The 11,981-nt window shown below is 40.1% G+C and overlaps 1 gene segment (V, D, J or C); it reads right to left on the minus strand.

The window, feature by feature from the left end:
- Nucleotides 1-10,217: 10,217 nt before the first annotated feature.
- On the minus strand, nucleotides 10,218-11,720 carry LOC118495861. The segment is given in 3 exon segments: nucleotides 10,218-10,221; nucleotides 11,231-11,534; nucleotides 11,644-11,720. Coding segments are annotated over 3 exon segments (363 nt in total).
- Nucleotides 11,721-11,981: the final 261 nt, after the last annotated feature.

Raw genomic sequence — 11,981 nt, forward strand, 5'->3', positions numbered from 1 at the left:
CTTAAATGGCCTGGCCCCGGAGTATTTGTCCAAGATTTTGACCCTGCGTGAGCACAACCGGTCATTGCGGTCTTCAAATCAACTGGTTTTAGAAGTGCTAAGGTCAAGGTATAAACGGTGGGGTGATCTGCCCCGAGACTCTGGATTACATCTTTTTCATGAAGTTGTAAGCACAAATAACAATGAAATACTGCATTTATTCAGTGAATTATGGTCTCAGTGTCCACTTGATGGCACTGTTCAATAAAAGGAAAAGCTGAAGTGTGTATATGTTCAGTGAGGAGCGGTCAGGTTTTTGTACAGAGACTGTGGGTTTCCTGTCACTGTGGGCCTCACAGCACAGTAGTACAGAGCAGAGTCTGTCACTGCAGCAGAGGAGATGTGCAGATCCATTTTGGTTTTATCCTCACTCACTGAAACAGATAGACCAGAGTTTGTTTTTTGCATTATTTGTCCTGAATCCAGATGAAAGATGAGGAACTCTGGTGGTTTTCCTGGATGTTGTCGATACCAGAGGAAATAATCAGCACCAGTTGCTTGTTTGGAATATCTGTAGGACAGAGTAAAAGCTGCCTTCTAAACTGTTCTCTTCTTTCTCTAATGGAGTGAGTTCTTCACAGCTGACACCTAAAGGAAGAGATAACTCTGTTATTTCATGTTTTAAGAGACTTAATACATGATCAACATTCGGATGTTATTGGAATAAAACTTTTTCATGCTGCATAATCTAACATACCTGTTAGAATTGAAAGAAACATCAGAGAAAACACACAATGCTGCAGTGACAGCATGTTGAATAAAGGTAATGTTGATGGTTTGTGTATTGAACTCTGTTGAATATAGAAGTTCCTCTCTCTTCTATAGTTCAGTAACAGCTCAGCTCCTCCCTGAGTCTCTCTGTGTCCTCATAGCTCTGTATTTTCACTTCTCTCATTTACACTACTAAGGTAAAGGACTTCTAGACTACATCATGAAAAATATTGAAGTTTAATTGTGTTGTCTTTGCTCCAAAGGTTTTTGTACAGAGTTTTGGTGTTTCCTGTCACTGTGGGTCTCAGAGCACAGTAGTACACAGCAGAGTCAGACACCTTAGCTGAGATGATCTCCAGATCAACACGTTTACTTTTCTTGTCAATGTGAGCTGAGAAATCAGAACCAGTTGGATTAATCAACCCTCCCTCTGTGATGTAGAGCAGGAACTCTGGTCTGGATCTCTGGTATTGTCGGTACCACTGAATACTGTAGATAGTACCCTCATATGTACAGGTCAGGTTGATGTTTCTGCCCTCTGCAACATGTTCTTCAGTACTTTCTGGCTTTATGCTGTTCATGGAACCCAGGGCTGTAAAATGAGTATTATTCAAATCAGTTATCATTAACTTACACAGATAAACCTCTAGTTATATATCTGGTTAATACAGCAGGTTGTATGAGACTTTGATCTCTGTTCTAACACTCACCTATAAAGGGAGAGAAAAGTAAAACCAGGTAAAGCAACATGTCTTTGGAGTTGTTAAAGCCAAACAGACAGCAGATGAACAATGTTCTTCCACTGCAGTAGAATGAAAAACTAAACAGCCTCTCTGATGTGCAGCTCTTCTTCTCAACATCAAGCTGATTGTGCTTTTAGTTCCTCAAACATTTCTGCTCTGGAGACAGAAATAATCTCATTGGTTGAGTTAAACATCAGGGGGCGGGGCCAGAGAATAACCTTTTGCTGAAAGGTAAAAAGATCAAACAGCAGTGAAGAGAAAGAAGACCTTTGGTGGATGTTTCTGATGTTGGTTGAGTTGTTGTGTGATTATCTTAAATATGCACTATGAGTTCCTGCATGGTCCCTTCTGTTGCCCGCCCTTGGATAAAAAAAACTAAACCGTGCTCACAATAAAAATCTGTTCCCTCTGTTTTTTTAAACCTGCGTAAATTTAGAAAGATATTCACAGATTCAAGCTTCCGGGATCAATTATTCTATAGCGAAATGTTATTAAATCACAAACGATGCATATTTCCTACCGTCGTAAGGTAAACAATGAGCTACAAGCTCATTTTTATCAAAAAGAGCCGTCCTCCAACCTGGAGAAATAACATTGATCTCTACGAGCAGCCGGCAGTGAGACGGTAGTGAGACGATTATTTAGGGACCGTCTATAAACTACAACATCAAAAAGAGATACAACAATATTTATTAATTTAATGATTAAATGAGGCAGTGTCTCCAAACTTACCTCAATTATAACTTGTCTCCTGCTAGTTATACTACAGCACTTACCTTTAAAAAATAAGCATAATATAATTTTGGGGAATATTTATTGCAAGAAATATGTTATAATTACATAAAGAAATGTCTCACAACATACTCCAGAGAAGGTGGTTGTACTACAACAAATACTTAAAGTGTAATATCTATACTTTTTGGGGAAACTTCAGTTTCTGTGAAACTCTTAAGTTAGTAGATACTTTACCTTTTAAAATGTGATTCTACTTTGTCCTTCTGTGAACTATGATGTTATGGAATATAAACTACCAGTGATTTCAGTTTTATTAGTGTTGAACAATGGAAGGAGCTCATTGTGGCCTAACTGTTTTCATTGTTTCTATCGGCAGTTGGTATGTACAGAGCCAAAAGTTTAAGTCTGGTGGATTCCATAGTTACATGTCCGCGACCGGCACAACATTTCCTACATTTTGACCAACCATGATGTATGAAGAGTGAAAACTGTAGGGGAGAGAGCAATTTGTTTGAAAAATTTCAGAGAGTCATACTGCAGCTCCCCCCTCTGTCCTCCCCTCTGGCTCTCAACATTCTGTCCCATACACACACATTGGAAAATCTGAAACGGTCTGAAAACTGGACGATACATAAACTGTGATTTGGTAGAAACCGTGCTTGATATCAGAATGCCCATTCAGCCCAATGAAGGCCAAAGTCTTGTCTTCGGTTTAAACTTTTTATTATTTTTCTACATTAAAGTATGGTGATACAGTATGGCCCCAAAGAGGGGTTGTTTTAAGCTATGTTAAGTGATTTCCTGAAGAGTTCCCATTAAAGTCTATGGAAAATTATAACATTGTGGCCTAATGGCCCACAGGGTATGAAGAGCATTTAGTTTAGTTGGTTTGTCATTGATGTGGATTTGCTGCTCATGTGAATCCTCCCACAGTGTTACCTATACCACCAGTCAGAATAGGAGCTGAGAGATTCAGCAGACTGTTGGCACTGAACAAATGGCTTTCAACTGCATGTACCGTCCACTCTCTGCGGTTCATTGACAATTTTTAAATTTTTTGGGACCGCAGACATCTTTTTAAAGCAGATGGACTTTTCCTTAACAAGCCAGGAGTAAAGCTGTTCACCTCTAGCCTACTTTACTTTCTGCACCACACATCTGCTCCCTCGGCCAAGGACACGAGACAAGATGAATCAACACAAACAAAACAAGAGGAAGACACAACAAAGTGCGGCAGTGATCCACCACAGCCCCCACCTGAGCAAAGATTTGACCATGGAGGACCTCAGAGCGGAGACGAGAAATCTCAACCCCCTTCACCCGTCCAACACTCCTCAAATCCCCGTACCATCACCGACGCTTTTGAGGATCCATCGCCCTCCCCACTCACCCTTTCCCCTGTTTCCCCCTGCCACATGTTGGGATTCATTGACCGGATGGAGCAGCTGGTAGATGCTGGAACCAAGTTTGCCCCACTTCCTTCTCCCATCACTCGCCCCCAGCATCAAACTGACCCTGTTTGGACTCAACCACTGAAAGTAAAACGCCAGGCACCTCTGGCCCCTCAATGACGGCAGCTAACTCCTTCTCAACAGACTGATAAGTATGCTTGTGTACAGAATGAAACAAGCTTTAACTGATATGTGCTGGGCCCAGGCTGCATGCCTAGTGGCACTCATGACTCTTTCCAGGACAAGCCTGGGTCCTGTGTATTCAATTCTTCGTCAATCTATGTTGTGATAGGTAATAGAAAAAGAATGGTGAATCTGCTAAGTAAGAAAAAGAAGCACTTAACTGCCAACTTAGCAAATTTAGCATCCATTCCTCGTCAGCCACAACCTGTCCCAAAAAACGAGACAGATAATTATTTTAACACACTAACACTAGCCTTACTAAACATCAGGTCTTTGGCGGGTAAATCATTTTTAATCAATGATTTTATTATTAAACACAATCTTGATTTTATGTTTTTAACTGAAACCTGGTTAGACCATAATAACAGTGCTGCTGTTCTCATTGAGTCAGCTCCCCCTAACTTCAGTTTTATGAGTGAGAATAGAGCGAATAAGAAAGGAGGTGGAGTCGCCATTTTGTTTAACGACTCGTTCCAATGTACTCAAATAGCTTATGGAAACTTTGCTTCTTTTGAATATGTGGCTCTTCAGCTAAGGTCCCCCTCTCGACCTATATTTCTAATTATCTACAGGCCACCTAAATACTGTGCATCCTTCTTTGACGACTTTAGTGGACTGCTGTCTTTAATCTGTATTAACTTTGACTGTGTAGTTATTGCTGGTGATTTCAACATTCATGTTGACAACCCCCAGGATAGAGGGACAAAAGAACTGTGTTGTATTTTTGAGAACTATGGACTGACTCAGCATGTGACGGAGCCCACACACAACAAGGGACACACTCTGGACTTGATTATCTCGAAGGGTTTGAACATTTCCAAGGTTGTGGTGACTGATGCTGCTCTCTCTGATCATTCCTGTGTTTTCTTTAATGGCACTATCTCTGTGCACAAAAGTGTCCAAACAAAGTTAATAAGAAAACGGTTTATCACTGACAACACCAGTGAAACATTCATTCAGCTTTTCTCGTCCACACCCACCCTCTCAGGGGTCTCAGTCACTGAGCTTGTAGACAATTTCAATTGTAAAATTACAAATGTTATTGATGCCATTGCTCCCATTAAGGTAAAAATTGTCTCTGATAAGAAAAGATCTCCATGGAGAAATGCCATACTGGTAAGAACAGAAAAAAGAGTGTCGAAAAGCAGAACGCAGGTGGCGAAAAACTAATCTCCAGGTCCACTACAACACCTATAAAGAGAGACTTAGCATTTATAATTTGGAACTGAGGAATGCAAGGCGGTCCTTCTTCTCAGACATTATTGCCAAAACAATAATAATTCACGTGCTTTGTTTGCTACTGTCGATAGGTTAACAAACCCCCAGTACCAGTAGCATCTGAACTTTTATCCACCAAGGCCTGCAATGATTTTGCCACCTTCTTCAATGACAAAATTCAGAAAATTAAACAAACAGTCAGTGCTTCCATATCGAGTACAGGGTATGTGTTGTCACAGTGTCCAGGCAAAACAGATTCCAATATGACCCAATTTCATATGATTAACCGTAAAAACCCGGAGGACATTATACAACATCTGAAAACCTCCTCCTGCTGCTTGTTTGGCTCCAGATCTTCTACAGATTGTAAACACGTCTCTTCTCTCAGGTATCTTCCCACAGGCCCTGAAAACTGCAGTCATTAAGCCACTCTTAAAAAAGAACAATCTAGACACGTCACTAATGAGCAACTATAGGCCGATGTCAAACCTTCCATTTTTAAGTAAAATCATTGAAAAAACGGTTTCGCAACAACTCAACCTTTTCTTGTCACTAAACAATAGTTTTGATGCATTCCAGTCGGGTTTTTGACCGCACCACAGCACTGAGACAGCTCTTGTTAAAGTCTTTAATGACATCCACTTAAACACAGATAGTGGCAAAATTTCAGTCTTGGTATTACTTGATCTCAGTGCTGCATTTGATACGGTCAACCACGACATATTACTAGACCGATTGGAAAACTGGGTTGGCATTTCTGGCTCAGTACTAAAGTGGTTTGAGTCTTATTTAAAGAATAGGGACTACTTTGTGTCGATAGGGAATTATACATCTGAGCATACAAATATGACGTGCGGAGTTCCCCAAGGCTCCGTTCTGGGGCCTCTCCTGTTTAACATCTACATGCTTCCACTGGCTCAGATTATGGAAAACAACATAAGTTACCATAGTTATGCGGATGACACACAAATTTATATAACCTTATCGCCAGGGGACTATAGTCCAATACAACAACTGACTAAGTGCATTGAACAAATTAACGACTGGATGTGCCAGAACTTTCTTAAATTAAATGAAGAAAAAACTGAGGTGGTTGTTTTTGGAGCAAAAGAGGAACGATTAAAAGTCAGCACTCAGCTTCAAACGATAATGTTAACAACAACAGACAAAGCCAGAAATCTTGGTGTACTCATGGACTCTGACCTGAATTTTAACAGCCACATGAAGACAATTACAAAGTCAGCCTATTACCACCTTAAAAATATATCAAGGGTTAAAGGACTTATGTCTCAGCAAGACTTGGAAAAACTTGTCCATGCTTTTATCTTCAGTAGACTAGACTACTGTAACGGAGTCTTTACAGGTCTCCCTAAAAAATCAATCAGACAGCTGCAGCTGATTCAGAATGCTGCTGCTCGAGTCCTCACTAAGACCAAGAAAGTGGATCACATCACTCCAGTACTGAAGTCTCTACACTGGCTTCCAGTGCATCAAATAATTGATTTCAAAATACTTTTGCTGGTTTATAAATCACTAAACGGTTTAGGGCCAAAATACATTTCTGATCTGCTACTACACTATGAACCATCCAGACCTCTCAGGTCATCTGGGACAGGTCTGCTTGTTGTCCCCAGAGTCAGAACTAAACAGGGGGAAGCAGCATTTAGTTTTTATGCTCCACATATCTGGAACAAACTCCAGGAAAACTGCAGGTCTGCCGCAACTCTCAGTTCTTTTAAATCAAGGCTGAAGACCTATCTCTTTGATGTTGCCTTTCTTTAAATAACTTCATTTCTTATACTGAAGTTGCATTGTTGACACTGTATGACAATCTATATAAGCATATAAAGAGAAATTCCTATTTTATCTGCTTTTATATATTTAACGGTTTTAATTGCTGTTCAATGTTTCATTTCTTATACTGCACTGTAACTTTTATTCTCGTATTTTATCTGTTTTAAATTTTTTAATCTGTTTTCATGTAAAGCACTTTGAATTGCCCTGTTGCTGAAATGTGCTATACAAATAAAGCTGCCTTGCCTTGCCTTGCCTACATTAGCAGCTGTAACCACAGGGACTGATAAAACTGGAATAATCAGAATCCATCTGATATGAAGCTGTGGTTTGAATACCACTTCCCTCCTCTTTGAAGAGTAGTCAGATATCTGTGTTCAGGTTTTTGTACAGCCTCTTCTACACTTTGTATCACTGTGTTTCTAGAGCACAGTAGTAGAGACCTGTGTCTGCCAGGGTTAGTGTCTTTATGGTCAGTTCAGTTGAGTTCTCTGATGTTTCTGATTCATATCGCTTATCTGGGATATATTCAGTCGTACGGTCTCTTGCTCCTTTCCAGAGTATAAACTGAGGTGCCTGAAGGTCAGAATGATGTCTGTACCAGTAAAGTGCAGGACTGTTATACGTCGTCTCATAGCCACATCTGAGTGTAACAGATTCTCCTTCTCTTTTACTGACTTCATCTCCTACAGGAGAGATTTTGTCTCCAGCTATTATTCCTGAAAAAGTAGAGAAAATTAATCTATTAGACTAACATTGTTCATGAGGCTGAGAGGAGACAGTGGAAAAAGTCAGAAAATAATGAAACCATATTGTTCTTTGTATCTTACCAACGAAAAGAGTAACAAGAATAATCCACAGCCAATGTTCCATCTCTACAACAAGGTTTAAATCAACAGGAGAAACTAGCTGATGTTCAACATTCAGTCTGAGAATTGTTCTCTTCACAGCAGCACTTATTATTGACTGAATGGTTGAATACAGTGCACCGTCTACTTGATAATGTCGCCCTCTAGTGGAGGTACAAAGTTCAGTACAACATTGAGGAAAAAAAGTCTTCCAGCAGCTTGTCAGTGTGTCAGCTTGTGTTTTTGTACAGAGACTGTGGGTTTGCTGTCACTGTGGGCCTCACAGCACAGTAGTACAGAGCAGAGTCAGACAGCTGAAGCTTCTGGATCTTCAGAGGAACTGATGTCTTGTTGATTTTAGCATCAAATCTGTCTTTCTGGAACTCTGGAGAATTTTCTGCTGTGTTCGAAAAACTTTTCAACATGTACATTGGGTAATCATTTACTTCTTGTTTGTACCAGAATAAAGTTGCCGAATAACTTGTCTCAAATGTACAGTCAAGAGTAACTGTCTCTCCTTCAGTAGCAATTACATCTCCTGTTGGCTGGATCACTCTGTCTTCTCCTTTACACCCTGGGGAAGAAGAGAACATGCAGAGGAAGTGATGAATCAATGAAGATGATTGATTAAAGGAGAACAATCAGTATTTGAAATAGTTACCTAGCCAGAGAGTCAGAATCAGGATGTTAGTCAGCCAGTGTTTCATGTCTGCAGTGAGAGGGGAGGAGAGAGAGGAAGAGCATTGATACTCTGATGGATCTGGGCCTTCACATCATTGGTCCTTCCTCTTTATCATCTGTTGAAGATCTCTCAACACTTCGTAATTTACCTGAAGTCTAACAGTGTGTGACTGCATCTAGTGGACGTTTTGGAGTATTGTGTTGTCTTTGCTCCAAAGGTTTTTGTACAGAGTTTTGGTGTTTCCTGTCACTGTGGGCCTCAGAGCACAGTAGTACACAGCAGAGTCAGACAGCTGAAGCTTCTGGATCTTCAGAGGAACTGATGTCTTGTTGATTTTAGCATCAAATCTGTCTTTCTGGAACTCTGGAGCATTTTCTTCTGTTTTTGAGAAACGCTTCAGCATGTACTTTGGGAAATCATTGACTTCTTGTTTGTACCAGAACAAATAGGGACTTGCTCTAGTTGTCTCAAATGTACAGCCAAGAGTAATTGTCTCTCCTTCATTAGTAATGACATCTCCTGTTGGCTGGATCACTCTGTCTTCTCCTTTACACTCTGCCGAAGAAAACATGCAGAAGAGGAGATGAATGAATAAAATGATTGATTAAAGGAGAACAGTAGTTTTAAAGTGTCACCTTGCCAGAGATTCAGACACAGATTTTGACTGTCTGCTGTCTGATGTCAGATTATACCAAATAAAGAGTTGTTAAGAAGGTATTAGAAGCCAAAAAAATTATCAGTTTTGCTTTTTTGCCAGTTACTTGTGAAAAGTGTTGAAAGAAAAACCATGTTGTTCTTTGTAACTTACCAAAGAAAAGAGCAGCAAGAATAATCCACAACCAATGTTCCATGTCTACAACAATGTTTAAATCTACAGGAGAAACTAGCTGATGTTCAACATTGAGTCTGAGAATTGTTCTCTTCACAGCAGCACTTATTATTGACTGAATGGTTGAACACAGTGCAGAAGTAGTGCACCTCCTACTTGATAATGTCGCCCTCTAGTGGAGGTACAAAGTTCAGTACAAAGGTGTAGGAAAAAAGTCTTCCAGCAGCTTGTCAGTGTGTCAGCTTGTGTTTTTGTACAGAGACTGTGGGTTTGCTGTCACTGTGGGCCTCACAGCACAGTAGTACAGAGCAGAGTCTGTCACTGCAGCAGAGGAGATCTGGAGAACCATTTTGGTTTCATCTGAAACAGACAGTCCAGAGTTTGTTTCATTTTGCGTTGCAGAGTGAAAGATGAAAAACTCTGGTGGTTTTCGTTAATATTGTCGATACCAGAAGAATTGGCCTCCACCAGTTTCTTGTTTGTAGTATATGTAGGACAGAGTAACAGAGCTGCCTTCTAAAATCATTAAAATCATAGTAAAGTATGTCATGAAAAATTGTAAAAATTCATAGTATAGTATGTTGAAAAAAATAATGAAAAAGTCATAGTATAGTATGTCAGGGGTCTGTGTTGGGCCCTCTGTTGTTCATTTTCTACCTCCTCCCACTTGGCACTATAATCTGGCAATATGGTGTTCAATTTCACTGCTATGCTGACGACACCCAGCTCCACTTATCTACAAAACCCACTGCCACTCTTCCAGCAGCAGTAATTACTGCTAGATGACATTTCCAAGTATCTGTAGGACAGAGTAACAGAGCTGCTTCCTAAACTGTTCTCTTCTTTTTCGAATGGAGTGAGTTCATCACAGCTAATACCTAAAGGAAGAGATAACTCTGTTATTTCTTGTGGTATAAGACTTTAAAAAAAACATTCACAATCAAATGTTATTAGAATAAAAATGTTCATGCTGCATAATCTAACTTACCTGTTAGAGTGGAAAGAAACAACAGAGAAATCACACAATGCTGCAGTGACAGCATGTTGAATAAAGATAATGTTGATGGTTTGTGTATTGAACTCTGTTGAATATAGAAGTTCCTCTCTCTTCTATAGTTCAGTAATAGCTCAGCTCCTCCCTGAGTCTCTCCGTCTCCTCATAGCTCTGTATTTTCACTTCTCTCAATTACACTTCTAAGGTAACGTGATTCTAGACTACATCATATTGACGTTTATCAGTGTATGACTCCCTCTGGTGGATGTTGTGGAGTATTGTGTTGTCTTTGCTCCAAAGGTTTTTGTACAGAGTTTTGGTGTTTCCTGTCACTGTGGGCTGCAGAGCACAGTAGTACACAGCAGAGTCAGACAGCTGAAGCTTCTGGATCTTCAGAGGAACTGATGTCTTGTTGATTGTAGCATCAAATCTGTCTTTCTGGAAATCTGGAGCATTATCTTTTGTGTTTGAGTTACGCTTCAGCATGTACTTTTGGAAATCATTGACTTCTTGTTTGTACCAGAACAAAGTGGGATATGTGTTACTGGTCTCAAATGTACAGTCAAGAGTAACTGTCTCTCCTTCAGTAGTAATGACATCTCCTGTAGACTGGATCACTCTGTCTTCTCCTTTACACTCTGGGGAAGAAGAGAACATGCAGAGAAAGAGATGAATCAATAAGACGATTGATTAAAGGAGAACAATCAGTATGTTTAAATAGTTACCTAGCCAGAGAGTCAGAATCAGGATGTTAGTCAGCCAGTGTTTCATGTCTGCAGTGAGAGGGGAGGAGAGAGAGGAAGAGCATTGATACTCTGATGGATCTGGGCCTTCACATCATTGGTCCTTCCTCTTTATCATCTGTTGAAGATCTCTCAACACTTTGTAATTTACCTGAAGTTTAACAGTGTATGACTCCCTCTGGTGGACGTTGTGGAGTATTGTGTTGTCTTTGCTCCAAAGGTTTTTGTACAGAGTTTTGGTGTTTCCTGTCACTGTGGGCTTGACAGCACAGTAGTACACAGCAGAGTCAGACACCTTAGCTGAGGAGATGTTCATGTGGATTTGTTTGCCCTCCACTTCAAACTTCAGTCCAGGGATTACATCATTTACTTCTCCTCCAAAAAACAATTGTCCTGAAGCAGAGTGGGAGATGATGAACTCTGGTGGTTTTCCTGGATATTGTCGGTACCAGAAGAAATAATCACTAGATGACAATTCCAAGTATCTGTAGGACAGAGTAACAGAGCTGCCTTCTAAACTGTTCTCTTCTTTCTCTACTGGAGTGAGTTCTTCACAGCTGACACCTTAAGGAGGAGATCACTCTGTTATTTCATGTTGCAAAAGACTTAATACATGATTCACAATCAGATGTTATTAGGATTCAATGTTTTCATGCTTCATAATCTAACATACCTGTGAGGATGGAAAGAAACATCAGAGAAAACACACAATGCTGCAGTGACAGCATGTTGAATAAAGGTAATGTTGATGGTTTGTGTATTAATCTCTGTTGAATATAGAAGTTCCTCTCTCTTCTATAGTTCAGTAACAGCTCAGCTCCTCCCTGAGTCTCTCCGTCTCCCTGTAGCTCTGTATTTTCACTTCTCTCAGTTACATTTCCTCTGCCGTCAACTCTAAAACATGAGTTATATGATGGTGGTTGCAAAATCAGTGTCCTTTCCACTACTTTTTAATTGTTTTCATTTAACCTTTATTTAACCAGGTAGGCCATTGAGAACAGATTCTCATTT

The sequence above is a fragment of the Sander lucioperca genome, chromosome 9 (assembly GCF_008315115.2).
Source record: "Sander lucioperca isolate FBNREF2018 chromosome 9, SLUC_FBN_1.2, whole genome shotgun sequence".
Taxonomy (NCBI): Eukaryota; Metazoa; Chordata; class Actinopteri; order Perciformes; family Percidae; genus Sander; species Sander lucioperca.